Source organism: Xiphophorus couchianus, chromosome 19 (assembly GCF_001444195.1).
Source record: "Xiphophorus couchianus chromosome 19, X_couchianus-1.0, whole genome shotgun sequence".
Classification (NCBI taxonomy): Eukaryota; Metazoa; Chordata; class Actinopteri; order Cyprinodontiformes; family Poeciliidae; genus Xiphophorus; species Xiphophorus couchianus.
This window is the reverse complement of record NC_040246.1, coordinates 20530644-20550005: the sequence shown is the minus strand read 5'-3', so window position 1 is coordinate 20550005 and position 19362 is coordinate 20530644. Positions and strand designations below refer to the sequence as shown.

Genomic DNA, 19362 nt, shown 5'->3' with positions numbered 1-19362 from the left:
ATGAAACTACATGAAAGCATGAACCCCATCTGCAGGACAGGGGGGATTATTTCTGTAAATTTGCATAATGATTTGTTTTTAAGCAAGTATCAATGATACTTCCCTCCTACTCTGCAAACGCAATACCCACACTATTGGGATTTGATGTGATAGATAAACAAAGTGGTGAACAATTAAAGAATTTTTAATATTCTTCGCAAATCTGAAGAGCAGCATATATTTTCATTTCATCACATAATTTTGCTATAATTACAGCTCCTAGTTTTTTGTGATCCAGCTTTGCACATCTACAGATGACATTTCTGCCCTCCTTTCTCTGCAAAATAGCTCAACTTTGTCAAAAACAATGTTTTATGAACATCAGTTTTCAAATTCTCATTTTGGTTTAGGTCCAGACTTTAACTGGTCCATTGTAAGCTACTCCATTGTGACTCCGTCTCATATGTCCAGGTGAACTTTGACCCCCATCTCTAGTCCTCTGCAGCTTCTCACAGGTTTTCTTTCATCTCTTACCAGCTTCCCCAAGCATGATGCTACCACCACCATGTTTCATCATTGTGGAGATATATTCAGATAGCTCAGTGTCGGTATTCCTCCAAATAATTTGCTGCATTTTGGCTAAATTTAACCCAGCTTGTCACAGACCTCAAATATGATTATTTGTGTTCCTTTTAGCAGTGTTTTTCTTCTGGCTTCTCTTCCATTAAGGAAGAGTTTTCATCTCATACTTGCCGTCTTGACAGATTTTGCAGCTCCTCCGCCCTCCTGGCCGCCTGTCTGATTTAATATCTGTTGCTTTAGGTGAATGACCATTTCATGGGAGGTTCAGAGTTGCACAATAGTCTTTCTATTTTAACGGGTTAAACCAAGTTCAAAGCTTGAGGTATTTTTTAAGACCCAACGTTTTATTTAAACATTCCTGAAAGGACGACATACTGCCAGTTCTAGATGTGTCACTATTCTAATATGGCTGATTTGGACACCAGTGATCAGAGGAAATCACAGAACAATTCAAGTTAAAGTGAGAATAAATTACACACAATTAAACTCAATGAGGTGACTACTGAAGGCGGTTAATTTGAATTTTATTTAGCTGTAATAAAGGGGATTATTACATATGCATGCCACACTTTCCAGATCTTTAAGCAGAGGTTTACGAGGGATGAATATTTTTGCAAGCCTTTGCAGACTCAAATCAGAGCTCTATAACCTCAGAGAAACTAAAATGTAATTGCAATAGTCTCTCTGCCCTGCATATAACAGAGACATTACTGCAGCTGGCGAGAGAGGGGCACAGAGAGAAAGAGAGAGAGAGCGAGATGTGAAAGAGCAGTCAGACAGGGAAGGAAGGAGCAGGGAAAAGGGGAACACACACAAGGACAGAACAGAAAACGGCTGAAATAAAACGAACAGAGGCAGGAGCGAAACTGGAGGCTTGGGTAGAAGAGAAAAAAAGAAACGATGGGGATAACTGGAAGGTGGCTGAAGCATCTGTTGCCAAAAAGAGAAGGATGTTAGCGATTCAGACCAGAGCAGCGGTGCAGCCTGCAGTCTGCAGTGAGATGCACAGAACCTCTCCTGAATGGTAAGTGCCTGACTCCCCTGGCAGCATTTGGGTGATCGTGTCTGTAAACTGCTCTAAGCTTGCCAGTTTTCAGACAAAGCAGTGAGAGGATCAATAATGGTATGGTGCATATGATTCTCAGCTCATCACCAGTTTCTATGGAGATTTCTCCTTTTGTCGTTTCTACATTAAAGCAAACGAGAACCTTGGAATCCTGCAAAGTTGCAGCATTTTCAGGGCAGAAGCTTGATTTCTCAGAAGGATCTAATATCAGTCGAGTTGTTGAGAATGAAAACGTTCAAACTTTGGCAAACAAAATCAGGCTTTGCTCTATCAGACATATCAGGTGAGCTCTAATTACAACAACAACAAAAAAAAACTCGTGGAAACTCTTGATGCAAATTACAGCGTGTCTGTCATTTTCTGTCTTTGCCACCATGTCAGCTCACTGAAGACAAACCTGCAAAACAGGATAGAGTGAGCATGACACAGGGCTGCTGGTATGCATTCATGCAGCTATGCAGACAACTGCTGGCAGCGCAACAAAACTCACGAAAAAGAAAAAAGCATTCAATTAAAAATGATGGAAAACATAAAGGCATGCAGATGCTTAAATAATGAGAATTATTTTAAAAAAGCCAATATTTCTGTAATAATTTGTAATTATTGTATATATTTAAGTACATTAAAGAAAAACATAAGCAAAGAAAGATAAAAGTAAAAACACAGATTCTCCACAACCTATTATTATCAGCTACAACATTACAAGTCAAGCTAATAAGGAGCTCTATCATCTTCTAGCAGGAACAACAGCAATAGAACATGAAAGAGAGCCTCTCTTTGGTCAGATGAGTTTTTTTCTGTTCTCTGGATTATTTGGTGCTTCTGCACACCTCAGTTGTGGTTATAGGCTGCCTTGAATTTAATGAAGTGATGAACTGAAAGTGAGTTTCCAAGGGTTGATGAAAGCTTAGACATGGAAGAAATGAAAAAATCCAGCAGAAACCTTTCAAATTTTTAAAGCAAAGCCTTATATGTGAACAAAGGAAATGTTGTTATTCTAAAACACAACAGCTGTGTCTCTTTTAGATGTGGATTTCTGTATGCTTATGGAACATTATGTGCGTGATATGTGATGTCTGCATTGATGTTTGGGCAATGCAACTGGATTACTGAACCAGAACTGTATTTTTAATAGATTTAATTGGTGCATTTGTAAGACATTTGTCTTACACAAATAAAATTTCCTAGAACTAACTGTAGAGCAGAGTGTGCAGCCCGCACAAAGTAAGCAAAACTCAGATCAGCGTCAAGCTGCAAGAAAAAAAGATTAAAGTTTCATTCTAAAATATTTTCATGTCATTGTGTTGATTCATATTTTAGACACATATTTGATTCATATTATATATTCGCTACAACAAATATCAGCTCCAAAAGCTTAAATTCCTTATTGTTTCTCTGCTGTTTTCAGATTATGCAGACGGCCTTTAAGTACTTTTGCTCATATGATATCACTTTAAAAGACTATAATTATATTTTTTGAAGCATCAACTTCAGTTAGCCCTGCGACAGACTGGCGACCTGTCCAGGGTGTACCCCGCCTCTCGCCCGGACCGTAGCTGGAGATGGGCACCAGCAACCCTCCCGACCCCATTAGGGACAAGGGTGAACAGAAAATGGATGGAGGGATGGAACTTCAGTTAACATTGAGAAATGGAAAGTATGAACGACCAACCGTCATCTAGAGTAACAAAATGTCTCATTTTACAAGCTCGTTCTCTTTGCTTTGCAGCTTTGGCAAAAGATCAGAGGAGATAAAGATACATTCTTTCACTTTGAGCTGGAAAATGTCTCCCTGGCAGAAACGAAACATTAAAAACATTAATATGATTTTATTTGCCTGTCTGGGTCTCATCACAGCACACTTACATGTGACTGTCACCATTTCTGTCCCCTATATACTAATGCAAACACTTCTGTCTGTCTTCTTAAGCTATCCGTCAGTACATCTTCTGTTTCATTTTCAGGAGCAACACTTTTCCAGTCTGCCATGTTTAATAAATAATTCTCCAGTTCAGCTGCGGTGGGTATTTCCACCTCCTCAACATGCAGACATGTGTTGTCATGGAAAATTTTAACACTGAACTCTTGATGGCATCTTATGATAGATAAACACTACAGCCTGTGCCAGCAAAAAGTCACAAAGCTGCATATTTCATAAAAAACCATTAATGTGCAAAAGTCTAAATATGATGTGCTGATATGAAAACCAAAACACACAGAACACACTGTGCAGTAGAAACAGCAGTTGCTCTTTAGTTTAAATAAGTTTTAGGTCAGCCTTAGATCTAGATTATTTGTAAATTACAATAGCTTGCAAAAGCAACTTAAAATTTTTCACATTTTGTCACCTTATTACAACCACAAACTTTATGCATTTACCTAAACCCAAAGATGTAGAAAGAAACATTTTGTAATTTTGGTCTCATCTGGCCAAGTCGCCTCTTCCATCTTTTTTACTGTGTTTTCCTCACAGTTTGCATCAAACTTTAAACAGGACTCTCTGCGTCTCTCTTACCATGACAGCTTTCTTCTTGCCATTCCATAAAAACCAGGTTAGTGAATCGCTCATCTAATACTTCTGTCAACAGATCCAACCAGCTGAGCTGTGGGGCTCTGCAGCTCCTCCAGAGCATCTTGGCTGCATCTCTGATTAATTCTCTCTCATGATCTAACTTTAAACTTCTAACCCACTTTGGACTCTATTATTTGACTTCTGAATACATTTTGTGTCGGCCAATAACATTCAATCCCTTTAAAAGATATTAAAGTTTGTGCTTGTTGTATAACAAAATGTGAATTCTGTGAGCCCCTGTAACCAGATGTTGAGCCAGTTTGTTTTGTCTTGTATTTCATGACTGCTATTGTTACACTGAAATGTTTTTGCTGCACAGCCAAAGTAACTACAGAGTGATGAATCTTAAACATCGGTGAAGGGCTTCATATTAAACTATAAGCAATATATTTCCTTGTCTACGAAGCCAAGTTTACAGTAAATAGTTTAGAGGGACATCTACTGTTTAACGTTACCTAGAGGTCTCTGCAGAAACCCACAAAGTCCTTCCAGTGTGAATGTGTTCCTTCCTGTTGTCTCGATGTTTCTGATAACTGCATTTGTTTGACATAAACTGCATTTGTTTGACATAAAACCATAAAACCTGTGTTGTCAGGTTGTCTTGTCTGGAGGTTAACTCGAACTCAGAACTGACGTGATTACTAAACCAACAGATTTCCTCCAAGGTCACGCCTGATTCTTAGGCGTCTGACTTTTAGAAAACAGCTCCCTCCTGCGCACGCACGCAGAAACACGGCCAGGACGGGAGCTCGCACACACGGCCGCGCAGACTGAGATCCAACAAGGTCGTATCATTATTAGAGCTCCACATACACAGCTGTCACATTGAGACTGCCCAAGTTATTGTATCCTAGCAACAGATTCAGGCATCGACCTTTTTTTTTCAAAACAGAAGCACTGAAGCCAAGTTGTCCCTTTGTTTTCTCTACCTGCTTGTTTTTGCTCCTCTTCAGATCTCTTTAGTGTCTCCACTTCTCATTTTCTATCGTCTTTGTCTAACTCAGTCTTTTTCTCCCACTCTGACTCTTAGAATGAAGAGTCTGCAGGTAAATAAAGCAAAGAGTTTTCATGAAGAGGTATCAGACAAGCCATTTCTTTTTGTAAACATTGTGCTGGTGCTGGTGTTTGTGGTGCGTATGACATTGTTAATTTTTAAAAACAGTTTCGAGAAGTACTTTGTTTATACTGTATTACTTTCTGACGTTAAATCATACAATTCATTTTTATTTATATTTGCTAACTGCCAGAATAATGAAAGAATACTTTGCTGTTATCATTTCAATCAAAAATGAGAACATTGTTTACGATGTCTTTAAACAATAGCGGAAAGTCCAGATGGAAAGTCCAGATGATGATGTCATGAGTGTGTGAGCATGTGACAAAGGTCAAAGGTGAATGTATTTTAAATACTCATGAGTATTTAAGTATTTAAATACTTAAATACTTACTTCCTAGTGAGTAACATCAAGAGAAAATCAGAAGAATTCAGGATATCAGGAAGGAAATGTTTGATTTTCATAACTGTGATTCACGTTTGGGTGTGATTTCCAGTTACCTGAAGGTACCACCTTCATCTGTTCAAACTATAAATACAACAAAAATGTTCAGCCAGGAGGAAGGAAACAGGTTCTGTCAGAGAGTGTCAGTATCCACAAGCCTGTGCCAATAATGCAAGCAAGGATGAAGCCATTAATTATGAAGTAACCAATTATTATTATTATTAATTAGTCAAATTAAAACATATTGGATTTCATTGATAAAATAGTCAGTATAAAAATAGTTATTGAAGTTCTCTAGAGACATGAATAACTATGGGCCGGATTTGACCTTGTGTTTGAAACGTGGGCTAAATAAACTCAACTTCTCTCACTACCTTTGCAATATTCATTTTAAAATCATAACTTTATCTCCTTCCTATGTTGCTCAAACCAAAATCTACTCTCCACTGTAATTTCGCCTGCAGATGAGGGATCTGCTGCTAAGACTGATCTATTATTATGTTGTATTGATGCTAAAAGGTTCAATAAATGTGTTTGCATGCAGTAAAGTATTTTTAAGGTTATGTCTAAAGCACAAAAGTCATCTATTGTACTTGCTGTCTTACTGTAAGAAGTATTCTGCTTTCTTTCATAATCCCATTGGGGTTGGGAGCCTTTGGATCCATGCCACTCCCTAAGATTTTTTCAGTTAAAGTATTACATTAAATAATTATGTAATGATTACAATGCAATCCTGTTTTTTTAAACAAATAATCCCTACAAGGCAATAATTCTCACTGAAATTCACCTGCGGTAGGTCAAAGACATCATCAGATTTTGCCCCATTGTTTCCTTTGATCAGTTTTCTCTGCTGTAAAATAATGGGGAGATTTTTAGGTATTAATGATGTTTTGTTCACTTTTCCAGACATTTTGCAATCATGAGAATCCATTCAGTTAATGGAAATGGATAAAATTGTTTTACTGTGAGATCCATGACATGCAAATGTCAAATGATTGTAACATCTTTGATTCTGCAAATTTATGGTAGCAATTAATCCATGTTGTTAAAATGAAGTTCTGCATTTACCTAGTTCTGCTGCTAATATTAGCTCAGACGGTAGGCTAACGAGTTAGCAGTTGCTTCCTTCCCCTTAATTTTCTTTTCTCTTCTTGTTTTCTTTCTTTTGTTTCTTGGTACCTTGCCTTCTTTTCCTGCCTCCTGCGCCTGCGGCTGTCAGATCGAATCACTCTGCATGTAACGCTGTTGAATCTGCCCAGTCCTGGTGTGCACTAAACCAATTTGCAGTTTTATGAGGGAGACAGGGGCTTCTGAGAACAACCGTCATGATAGTTAGTGCAAAATTCAATCTTTCAGCCACTTGACTCAGCAAAAGACATTGAAAAGGTTGTGATCTTTTCAAGGCTGTGAAAATTAACACTTTTAATACTGTGCTAATTTACATTCTGTGTGTATTAAACAAAACAACACAGCAAAGCAGAATTTTACATGCAGCTGTGAACAAATAAAAAGCACGAACAATGATAAATACCAAAAGGAAAGACATGAGTGATGATCCATTGTTCTGCCTGCTATCAGCCCTAATAAAACATTTAGAACTCATTAACTCAGTTCGTTTATTAGCAATTAATTAACTGTGATTAATTCACAGCAACCCTTTGATTAATCCGATAAAAAACATTTGAATCGTTTGACGGTCCTGCTGTTTTGTTTTGATGCTCTGTATGTAAACATCTGGTTTCAACTTTACAAATCATCATAATTTCATTGTTTTCCTTTTTCAGAGTTCTTTCTCATATTTCTGCTGGAGCTCCCAATCAAGCTGCTTCCCAATGAACTAACAACCAGATCGTCTGTTTTATGCGTTTTGGGGGAAATTCACTTTACATTCCCAGCACTTGTTTAATCCCTTTTCATCGCTTTGCTACACCTCTTGAGAGATTTAAAAGAAAATCAGTTTTAGCACAAATGATGCAAACTCCAGTCTCCATGGTGATGGGGATTGTCTTCGCTCCTCTGGGACTTGTCCTTGTCTTCACTGCCGCCATCACCCCTCAGTGGCGGGAGGGACAGGCTCGCCTGAACATCGGGGGGACGGGATCTCTCCTTCGATCCGGAGCAAAGGGTCAAGGTGTGGGTGTCAGGTCCGGCTCGGTGGAGGCCCTGCTCCTGCTGCGCTCCGACGGCCTGTGGGAGAGCTGCTTACAGGTGGAGCAGTCCGAGCTGAAGCAGTGCTGGCCCATAGCCGGCCCGTACCAGAGAGACGCCCGGGTTCGGCTGGTGCAAGGCCTGGTGCTCACGTCCTTGTTCCTGTGCGGCATCGGGATTGTCCTGGCTTGCATCGGGGTCCGATGCTGGACAGATCTGCCTCTGAGGAGGGTGGCGGCTTCAGGCGGACTCCTGGTGGTGACCGCCGGCCTTCTGAGCCTGACCGGGTTGGGGGTTTACACCCACAACCTCAGGAGACTGGGGGTGGATCCCAGTCAAGGACTCAACAACCCCAAGTTCCCCCAGCTCAGCCTGAGTCCAGCCGGGTCGCTCTACTTCGGGTGGCTGGGTTCTTGTTTACAGGTGCTGGGAGGCGGCGCGCTGCTGTTCAGCTTCAAGCGACCGAGATGTCCGACTTGCCCGTCCCGCCAGGAGCAAGCCGTCTGTCCTGCGTGCCACTCGTGTCCAGAAATGACCAGCAAGACCGACGTGGACGTATATGAAGTCAGCTGTTAGAATGTGAACACAAAAAAACAAGCTTTCCTTCGATACTCGTCAGAATCAAACCGAACCGAGTCTCTGTGATTAACCTCAAAATTTCAGATGTTCATTTCTCATAAGTTTTCCTTTTGGATCTCCGAAATTTCCACGTTTCGTATAGAAAATCTCTGAGGCCAAAATCAAAATTTCTAATTTATTTCTGGCAAACCTTTTGATTTTAGGAGCTCATAAATGTTATTGGGTTTTTTTTTTCTTTAAAAAATTCTGAGATTAATTTCAAAATTTCAGGGGTTTTTTGTTCAAATTTACAATTTTTTCTATCTACAATGGCTCTAAAATGTTGCATTATTCAGCAAGAGACAAAAAAGTTGTGTTTCTTTAGGGCTGTGAAAATTAGCGCGTTATTCCAGTGTTAATTCAGATTCGTTCTACGGAATTAATATTTTTGGGCCTGATTTACACACAGGCTGTCAACACAAATGTGCACAAAACAGACGCTTTTTCACAATGAAGGAAGTAAAATTTGGAGTAAATATTATTGCTGATCCATATTGGAGTCTTAAAAATGCCTGTAAAATAATCCTGACAAAACAAAGTTTACTGTAAAAATAAATCAAAAAAATCTTGCAGTAAGAAAGATACTTAAATAAGTATGGATTTGTGAAGCTTTTTGCTTTTCTGTACATTAGTTTGAGTCAGAAAAAGGTTGTAGCCACGTCAGAGAACCAGTGTTAGCAGTTTTTAGATGAGGCTGTTGGATGTTAAATGGTTTTAGACACTGGATTTCCTGTGTGTTATTAGCAAAAATGGACAGAAAACAAACGAGATGATCTGATTGTGTTTCTTTAAATGTCAGTCTTCTGTCACAGTCACCAGGAGGCGATCAGCGGTGAGATTAAGTGGTGATCAAGATTGTTTAGTTGTGTTTTTGTTTGTATATTGTGAGTTCAATAAAACATTTGAATGATACAAAAAGTAAATAATTTGTGAAGTTTGTTTGGGTAATGAAGACATTTATGGACAAAACAAAATGTTGCATCTAGTAAATGTCAATGTTAGCAAATTAGAATAACATCAAAAAGTTCATTTAAATGTTGGAACTGAAATATCACTTATTAGAAAATTAGTGATTTCTTGAGCTGTTAGGCACAATCCTCAATAATAACAGAAATAAATACCTCTCTGTATGTCATGTTTTCAAAATTTATTTTTCACTTTTTGATGGCATTTTAATTTAAATGAGATGATCCTGTATCATTACTTTACATTCAACTAAAGATATTGACAAGCTGGGATTATATATGTGCAAGTCTTTGCTACCAATGTTTCTCTGTCGACACAAATCTGAGATGAGATCGTTCCAGACAACGCTGTGCAGAAAACAACCCAGAGGCGCTGACTACAGTAGATACAGCTGCATTAGGTTTTATGAAACCAGATGTGATTACTGGCGGCATATTAAAGTTAAAAGCTGAGTAACTGAGCATTTTTTCTGCAAACAAAGACAATCAGCCACAGAGAAACAGCAATATGTCTCAGAACATGCAGGCTCATGCTGGTAATCAATTGTCAAAGTCATAATCTCACTCTGAAAAATCCAGAAAAATCCAAAACGTTGTCAGCATTTTTCTTTATTTTCAGGTTAAAAAAATAATTGCTTAAACTGGAGACAAAGTTATTCACACCCCTGAAGTCAATACTTTCCGCTTTTACTAATATGACAACATATTAGGATGATCCACAGTCCCAGATCTTTCTGTTGTTTTCACCAGAGGTTTTCTGATTTAGGTTTTTTTTGTCTGTTAAGGCATTTCTGTATTGATTAGGTCATATGTTTTGTATCAGATCTGGTCACAAGATAATAAAAATGTCCTAATATTCAGGACCTAGCACAGTTGACTGAACTCCATGTTTTTATCTTTGAGATAGAAGAAATTTAAAGGTATTTTTCTAGAATGCCTTCCAAACAAATCGTGACATGAAAAAACATCTAAAGGCTGATCAATTTAAAAACGTTATTGAGTATGAAAGCATTTTTCAGTTGGGTTCTGGGTTGAGTTTTTGGGTTCAACAAAAACATTTTATATTTGTTGTTACAGGAATAAGTTATAAATTTATTGCCTTGTTGGGGAGAGGCAATAAGCGTTACACAAAACTGTGCTAAATTTTAACATGGCTCTTTCTTCCAAACTGTTCTCAGTTTAAAGGCTGGATTTTTCAGAAATTTTCATTGTGAGATTATTACACATATTGGCTGATGATAAGGGGTGCACCGATAAGTTGGTCAGTTGATAATTAACCCTGATTTCTTTAATTTAGAGTGATCAGATATTTACATGTGTAACCAATCCAGCTTTACTGTGACAGACACAGACCCGCCGTATTTAATGTGTGCAGTTAAAAATAAATCAGTCATTCCACTAATGCCAATTTAGCGTTTTTGTCTCTTTATCTGGCAACTTTTCCGACATAAAAATTGGTATCAGTAAAAATTGGAATCGGCAGGTCAGGCTTTTAAAAGCCTACTAACAATAACTGTCGAGGACACAACAAAAACGCTGATAAAAATAAAAGACAATTGGTAAATCTAAACAACAGGTACAAGGCTTGAAACAGGTGTAGAAAACACCTTAACTTGAAACTAAGAAGCAAATGGATTCAGTCATTATTTAGTTAGATTTAAATTTGAAGCCAACGTAGAAGATAAATCTGATTGACGTTACAACAATGAAAGTTTTGTTGTGTTCTGGTCAAGAAAAGCTAAGCAGAGAATTAAAAACATTTTATTTTTGTTGTTAGAGGACAGATGTAGGAAGCAAAGTAATAAACACTGAAATTCACCCAATGGAGCCTGACATAAACAAAACATTTACAAGTGATTGTCAGTCATACTGCTCTGAGTCACGTTGACAATATACAGCTTGTATTTTTTTCAGTAATTTAAATAATATTTTAAAACTATGATATAAATTCATTAAACAATGACTGATAAATGTTTATTTTTGCACACCTAAAGAAAACTCAATATTTGCGTTCTCAGAAAATCATAATATTTCATGAGACCAATTTAAAAAATGACTTTCTCTGCAGGAATGCTGTAATTATCATATTATGACTTCACAGTTAGTGAGACCATCCATAAGGAGCATAAGCCACAAAAGATCACTGCTAAAGAAGTCGGATTGTCACAAGCTGCTGGATCAAAACAAATCAACAAAAGGTTTGGTGGAAGGAAACAATGTGGTAAAACAGAAGATTGTGAAGCAGCTCTGACAAGAGTTTGGAGCAGATCCAGAACATGGACAGCAACTTCTTAGCAAGAGTCAATGTGAGAAGCAACAGATTGTTGTGTAGTGGTGAAAAGACCCCTTCTCAGACAAAAGTTAATTTTTGATTTCATTTGGAAATTTAGCTCATTCTGAAAATCCAGCATAAAGTCAGTTTTTATTGGTCTTTTGTAATATTCAAATTTATGAGAAACAGAATTTTTGGTTTTTATTATCTGTGTGCCAAAATTAACACAAACAAACATTTAAAATGCATCCATCCAGGTACAAGTTTCACTTTTCAATTCTTTTTCATCATATTTCAATTTAGTGAAATATACTTGCATATATTGGATCTAAATTCTCTTTATTCTTTCAAACCAGCATGGAGAGGCCTTCACTGCTTCATTCACCGCTCAGACAGTCAGTCAGTCTGACGAAGAGTTCATCAGCAAGAGCACAGAAGAGGTGAAGTGAAGCACAGACAAAAGAGCTGCAACTCTGCTGGAAACGTTCCATCAAATGTTTTTCACTTATACCTTTATTAAGGTACTGTGAGTTAACCAATGAAAACAGTAATTATGGGAAAATATTTACACAACATATGAAAAAGGCATGACCTACAGGAAAATTTTAAAATAATGCAAAATCTAATATATTTCAGAATTTCATAAATATGTGCTGAAAACTTGGCAGATTTTTTTCTCATATAACAAGAGAATAAAGTCTTTAAGGATGCAGCCTTTGATTGAGAGGCAATGTTTAGAGATCCTTGAATGTAAATATCAGAACATGCGCTCCTGTTCGACAGCTCCGTGGAAAAAACATTGGGCAACAATAAACAGGCTTTACTGAGCCGCTGAGGTTCTAGATGTAGAAGTAATGACCACCATTTTTGCGCAGCTGATTGTTTATGGAGTCCGACAGAGATCCCAGAGAGAGTTCCAGCAGCGGGCTCGACTCGGGACTCGGAGACTCCCGAGGGATCTCCAGGCGAACATCAGACGGCTCCGCGTCGACGAGCTGCTCACCGTCGCTCAGGCTCAGTCTGTATGCCTCAGTCTCTGCAGCGGCTGTTTCCGTGGCAACCGTTTCCAAGGCAACGTCCTCAGCAGGCGTGTCCCACACCGAAGCGACGTCCTCACTGCCCTCTGTCGAAGCAACGTCCTCACCGCCCTCCGCCAGAGCGACGTCCTCACCTCCCTCCGCCGGAGCGACGTTCTCACTGCCCTCTGCCGGAGCGATGTCCCTGCCGTCCCTGCCGCCCTCCGCTGGAGCGACGTCCTCGCCGCCCTCCGCCGGAGCGACGTCCCTGCCGTCCCTGCCGCCCCTGCTGCCCCCCGCCGGAGTGACGTCCCTGCCACCTGCAGCCGAGGCCAGCTTCTCGATTTCTGAAACCAGCTCCTCGTTCTGATCCTTCCACCGCCGGTACTTGGACGCGGTCAGGTCCGACTCATCCAGGAGCTTGTTGATCTGCAGCAACTCGGCTTCTTTCGCCTGCGAAGGAAAGCGGCTTCAGTTTTCATGCAGCTCTGAGCTGAAATGCAAACATGCCTGCAAGAAACAGGCAGACGCTTTTCCACCCCAAGCTCAACAGAACGGAGGTGAATCCTTCTGAACTGACAGAAGAAGCCCCTCTGGTTTTTAACTTTAAAGTGCAAAAACGTACAGATCCCCAACCACCTGGTTAATTTACCATTACCATTCTCATTACCTTTAGAATTAAGAAGCATCACATCACCAAACTGTTTTAGAAAATCATTTAACTTCTAAATAATCAAAACTTCATTTATATTTTTAATAAACATCTTTGAATAAACACATTTTTGTTTTTATGGCTGTGATTTGCTTTTTTATGATTGCTAATTTACACCACTACTAACCATTTCTTGTTTTAATAATGTGTTATGTATGTTTACCCATGCCTGTGTTACTTGTTTTTCTTTATTTTTTACAATCAACCAAAGAAAATTAGCCTTCGTGGCTAAATCTGGTATATTTACATGGTTGTTTTAATGTAGTCAGATTAATTAATATGCACTGTTCCTTGTGAAATAAATAGAGATGCACCGATCCACTTCCTTTTTTTACTTCCCATTACAACTGAGGTTCAGCATCAGCCAATTCTGATCCAATGCACAAAAAAATGTTGAATTGACTTAAAACGTTTCTTTTTTCTAAACCCAGACATAAATGTACAGAATAAAAATTTATTTGGTAACTTTGCACTAATAAGGCTCACTAAACACATCAATAGCTCCACAAGCTTGGTCAAACATGGAAAACAACTTAAATCTGTCCAGTCAGTTCAAATGGGAGCATAAAAACAGCGTAAAATAAATAGCAAAGATAAACATTATTATTCAATAAACTGCAACAAACCTTCTTTCAAATGGTTCGAAAGAAGGTTTTGAACCTTTGTGCTCTACATTACTCAGAGCACAAAGCGTAGAATTAGACTGAATAGATCTTTCCTTATGGATCAGGCAGATTGTCAATCTAGAGTTTTTTTTCAATATCGGAACAGATACAGATATTGCTATTGGATCGGTGCGTCTCTAGAAGTAAATTCAAGTTCTGACATGAACTAAACTACAGTTGATGGAATCATTATTCTCGGGAAAGCTCCAAACCGGAGGGACTGTCCTCTCTCACCTTCAGCGTGCTGTGCAGGGCCCGCAGCGTGTGCACCTTCTCGTTGATGACCGGGTTCTTGTTGCGCCGGATGAACGACTTCCTGAAGTGGTCCTGCGTGAACGGCTGCTCATGGCCAATCAGAGAAACGCCTCCTTCCTTCAGGTTGTTAAACATCCTCCCCATCTCATCCACGGTGCCACCATCTTAAAAAAAAGACACAAAATATGACATGAAAACATCTAACTTTTCATTATTAATGAACCAAGAAAGAAAGTGAAATGACTTGCACTACAAAAACACAAAACCTTACAGAGTGCTTTTGTTGTTGCTTCTAGTGTAAATATCTTAGTGCACTTGAAATAAGACAAAAATAATTTGCAAGTAACTTTTCAACAAGATATAGGAGCTTGCTTTGAGTAAGTAATTCTTTAATATTGACGAAAAATTACTGGTTTCATTGGCAGATTATTATAACATGGGCAAAATGTCATATTATAAGTGAAATTATCTGCCAATGGTACTAGTACATTTTCATCAGTAGTAAGAAACTATTGACTTAAACCAAGATCCTACATCTTGTTGGAAAGTTACTTACAAAGTACTTTTGTCTCATTTCTAGTGTCCTAGGATATTTGAACAAGAAACTAGACTAAAAATATTCAGTAAGGTTTTGTGTTTTTACAGTGTGAGGAGCGCAGGTCCTGTCAGGGCATATTTGTACCTTTGCTGCCCTCTGTTGAAGAAGTCGGTAATGGCGCCTTGTTTATTTTCCCCTTAGGTCGAGGCAGAGTGTTAGACTGAACTTTCTGCTGCACACACAGAAACACACATTAACACCATCAGCAGGTCGAAGCGCATTTATTTTTGCTGCTTTGACTCTTTTTTATTGCACCAACCTTGTTTTTCCTGCGAGCTGAAGGAGACGATTCGCTCTCCGATTCAGTTTCGCTGTAACATTCTGTGAAAACATTAACAAGGCTGTTGAAATAATGACATTACCTTAAGTGTGCGCTGGTTTCCATTATTGTTATCAACCAGCTGCCTGGCAACCACAGCAACAGCAATTAGGCTCCTTTCACTGCTAACGGTTAACATTTCATAATTCAGAAACACAATTATGTGTTTTCCCACTGGTGCTGACACTGCAGCCTCAACAAGCATTACAGCTACAGATAACAAACATTTAGAAAATGGAATAAAAAAGATTTTTGCTTAGAAAAGTGAATAGAAAAGTGTTGGGCTACCTTCTTCACTATCTGGACCTTTCTGGAGCCTCTTGTGCTTCTGTATGGCCATAATCAGACTGTTGATCCACCTGAAGAAAAATAAATATTATTATATCAAAAGTTACGGTGCACTGGAGAAATATTCACACTCCCCTAACGTTTGTCATGCTGCAGCCTTAAACATCAGTGGATTTTATTGAGAGTTTATTTAACAAACTAACACAAAGATGAACAGTGTGATGTGGAAGAAAAATAGTCTGTGCTTTTATACAATTTAACAAAAAATCTGAAAATTGTGTTGTGCATTTGTATTCAGTGAATGTCTTGACGGGACAATTAGCTTTACAAATCTGGCCCCAAATACATGCGAAAAAGTGCAAAAACAATGTATTTTTTTATTTTTATTTCAAAGTTATAAGTTACTTTGTTTGTTCGGTCTGTGACTAAGACACAAAATTCCACTAAATACAGTGAATTTACTGATTGTAACATTGACAAATTACCAAAACAACAGATATTCATACTTTTGCAAGGCACTGTAGGTTGAAATATTAAGAAAAATGTTTTATTGCTGCTAGGAAATCACACCTGTAGGGGCTGTTAAAATTTTTTAACTGTTTTTGCAGGAGAAAGAGAATCCATTAATTCCAACAGCAGGGGGCAGCGCGCATCTGCACCCAAAACAATATGATCAAATGCTGTTGTGAGTGAATAAAATAAGGTAATAGAGTGGATGCATGAAATATTTTTTACATTTTTCTACTTATTGGCATTACCCTATCAATAAATACAAAATAAGTAAAAAAGAAAAAATCATGTTGGATGTTCTGTTTCCAGCTTACTTGCTCAGGTCGGCGGCAGAGTCAACGGCGAAGAAGAAGTTCTGAAATTTCTTATGGGTCATTTGGAAAACGCTGCAGAACAAAGATGGAGGGATGAGGGTCCGAGTCACATGAAACACACAGTGGAGGTCCACAAAAATCCTAATTATTTTCCTCTGTAAGATGATGAAGCATTTCGGTTTGTCCAAAATAACAAGAATAACCTGAGATTATAAAACCTCGCTTTTATTCTTGAACCTTAAATGCATAAACCACAAATCCATCAACGTCAAAGAAAAATGTTACAGGTTTGCAATATGATCCATCATGAAAGGAATACTCACTGTTTTCTCTTGTGCTCTCCACCACTCTCTAAGTTGTAGCTGGATACACTTAGGAGACCCTCAGCTTTTTCATCCTGAAGAAAATACAAAAATCAGATTTACAATCTTAAAAGTGCTAAAAGTGCATTCTTTGAAAGTTTTTTTTCCCCTACCTGTTGCGTGTTATACCAGTACAGATTGGGTCCTTTCAGAACAAACCAGAAGCGCTGCCACTTCTGGGTGATGAAGACGCTGCTCTCCTTCCTCTTTTTCCAGAGCCAGCCGTCGCAGTCGGGATGAGCCAAGTCCCGGCAGGAGACTCGGCGCCGGCTCAGAGCTGTCGACATTCCTGGGAATCCACCACAAACAACACAAAAGGAAAGATGAGTAAATTAAAGCTGTTAAAAACCTTTATTTTCAACTTTAATGTTGCTTTTCATCCATTTTTTATTCTAATAGTAATTCAGTAAATATATCTTCAAAAAGCTCTTTTTCTATAGCTTTTAATTTGACTTAAATAATCCTTAAATGTTTATTTTGTAGTTAAATAAAGCAATCTTTTAACACTATTAGTATTCAATGCAGTGCAGAAGTATTCATACTGCTTGAGCTTTTTCACGTCACATAAAAACTACAAACTTAATTTGCAAATAATACACAAGGTAGTGCATAACTTTGAAATGGAAGAAACTATATAGTTTTGGTGTACACGCAAACTGGTTTGAAAGGTACGAATACTTTTGTTTTGTGTCTGTTTACTGTTTGATCCAAAAGTATTACCTTTCGTAGAGCTCTTCTTGGTTTCCTTATTCGACTGGAAAAGAATAATCAGGAACGTTACAGAGATCTTAATGTAATCTTTGACTTTGCTGAAACTGAAGCATCCTCTCACCGTGTGCCCCACCATGTCTGGGCAGGAGCTGACGCTGCTTCTTTCTAGGTTAAATTCAAAAGGCGAAGGACTTCTTGGTGACGGCGTTCGGTCTTTCCTGAGATTTGGAGAGCGCCTTGAACCATCCAAACTCTCAGCCACTGCAATGATGAGTTTGAGTTCACAATCAATAACCTAAGTTATTACACTGTTTTAAATAATCACTTATATTCAGTCAGAATTATCAGCAGGGAGGATCATCCTCATAGGCATAATATTTAAACAATCCTGTTTTTTATTTTTCCTCACATTTCAATGTTTTATACTAATTTCTTATTTATTATTCTTATTTGTTCTTTTGTTCATTATTTTTATTGGTTGAAGCATTGCATGATTCCCTCCGCTTTTGGATGCTTTTGAGCTGGAATGCTTTTCAGTCTTACTTTTCTTTTTTTTTTTTACTTTTGCAGTTGTTATGATGTGTAACCACGGCAACATGGCATCGTTTTGTTACAGGAGGAGTTAAAAAGGAGGCTTCTTGTATGCAGAGCAGGATCAAAGAAGTTCAAGCCGTCTACGCTCAGCTTTCTAACCATGTGACCAGGCAGAGGGTTAAAGAGGAGTGGCAAAAGCAAACAAGGTGGATTAGCAGAGTTTGTCAACTGGTGGTGTTGCTTTGAAATATCATCTCTGCTGCTGTTAGCATGTCACCACAGTCATGAAAAGACAGTCAGACAGCAACAGTCTTCAGTCAGAGGCCAAGACTGACTGCTACTGGAGGCCTTTCCTGCCCACAGCATCAAAATCCATGACTCTTTGAAGATATTTGGATATGAGTTATGATGATATTTAATTTCTCTTCGAGATTAATAAAGTATTTTTGAGTTGAATTACAAATACATGTGGCAGAAACTGCACACCTGCAATATTTACAGGTGTGCAGTCAGTCTGAGTCTATTTTAGTTTACAATATTCTAGTGAATGTCTTTAAGAAGCAATATATTTATTCTAAATTTGGTTTCTGTTATGCTTTAGTAACCAAAGAACAGATTTGCACTGTTCCATGGCCAGGCTCGTTTGCTAATCAGACCATCTTGGTTTCTGGTTCAGACACAAAACTGAGCTCAGCTGACAGTTTTCCTTTGTTTTGATTGGCTACATCCTGCAGAGTATTAAAAATGCCACAAGGAATGACAGAATGAACCAATTACTGTTGGGGTATTTTGTGTTGAAGATGATTCATCCTGACTTATTGCTGAAAGTACAATAATAAAAAAAAAATCCCCAACATACAGAGGGATTTTTTAAATACCTGACGCCGGCAGAGGAGACAACCTGCCCGGTTGGTTCTGAAATGCAGCTAACGTCACGGTCCTCTCCTGCTCCCTGTCAGAAGGCAACTCAGACTCTTCCTGTCCCATATGCTTCTGTCGAACCTCCGGCCCATGAATGGCCCGCCTGCAGCACAACACAAACAAGAGGCATTCTTAGAAACCAGGCGGAGAATCTGGGAACTTCTAAGAAGTTGCAAATTCTGAGATTTTTCCAAAAACCAAAAAAAAAAGTAAATATAATAGTTGGTACCATGTGATGACAGCTGTCAGAAGAACTGACCGCAGCTGTCATTTAAGTCAGGTGTCATATGATACTGATTTAACACTGAGTGAAGGAAGCTGTGTTTAAACAGACACTGATACAAAACCAAAACTTCTACAGAGATCAGATATGACTTTACACGCCTGCAGTCTGAAATGTGGATCTGCAGTGCATCACCTCCCACTCCCACCATTTATCTGCCTGAGCTCCCTCAG

The 19362-nt window shown here is 38.6% G+C and overlaps 2 protein-coding genes across 8 annotated transcripts in view; one reads left to right on the top strand and one right to left on the bottom strand.

Annotated features, from left to right (window-relative positions):
* Positions 1–1219: 1219 nt before the first annotated feature.
* On the top strand, positions 1220–11697 carry cldn23l (claudin 23-like). 3 transcript variants are annotated; one of them, XM_028000371.1, is made up of 3 exons: positions 1220–1585; positions 5230–5275; positions 7483–11697. In XM_028000371.1, exon 3 carries the CDS (start codon positions 7559–7561, stop codon positions 8420–8422), a length of 864 nt encoding a protein of 287 aa, XP_027856172.1. In that variant the 5' UTR covers positions 1220–1585; positions 5230–5275; positions 7483–7558; the 3' UTR covers positions 8423–11697. The 3 variants fall into 3 exon arrangements, with proteins under 3 accessions (XP_027856172.1, XP_027856173.1, XP_027856174.1); XM_028000372.1 differs by having other exon boundaries at positions 6918–11697; XM_028000373.1 differs by lacking the exon at positions 5230–5275.
* cnksr1 (connector enhancer of kinase suppressor of Ras 1) overlaps positions 11175–19362 on the bottom strand; it is a 32167-nt gene continuing 23979 nt past the window's right edge. Inside the window, exons 11-22 of one of the 5 annotated variants that reach the window (XM_028000368.1) lie at positions 18864–19009; positions 17573–17712; positions 17461–17494; positions 16854–17029; positions 16702–16775; positions 16379–16450; positions 15555–15625; positions 15207–15268; positions 15032–15119; positions 14329–14513; positions 12936–13170; positions 11175–12872 (exon numbers count right to left, since the gene is read on the bottom strand). In XM_028000368.1, the coding sequence (XP_027856169.1) occupies positions 12541–12872; positions 12936–13170; positions 14329–14513; positions 15032–15119; positions 15207–15268; positions 15555–15625; positions 16379–16450; positions 16702–16775; positions 16854–17029; positions 17461–17494; positions 17573–17712; positions 18864–19009 (1615 nt within the window). In that variant the 3' untranslated portion in view covers positions 11175–12540. Of the gene's footprint in view, positions 13171–14328; positions 14514–15031; positions 15120–15206; positions 15269–15554; positions 15626–16378; positions 16451–16701; positions 16776–16853; positions 17030–17460; positions 17495–17572; positions 17713–18863; positions 19010–19362 lie in introns of all 5 variants that reach the window. The other 4 variants (XM_028000370.1, XM_028000369.1, XM_028000367.1 and 1 more) reach the window with 4 other exon arrangements.

Bases quoted from the DNA above. Each gene is read 5' to 3' on its own strand.
- cldn23l (XM_028000373.1), top strand. From the start codon at position 7,559: ATGCGTTTTGGGGGAAATTCACTTTACATTCCCAGCACTTGTTTAATC.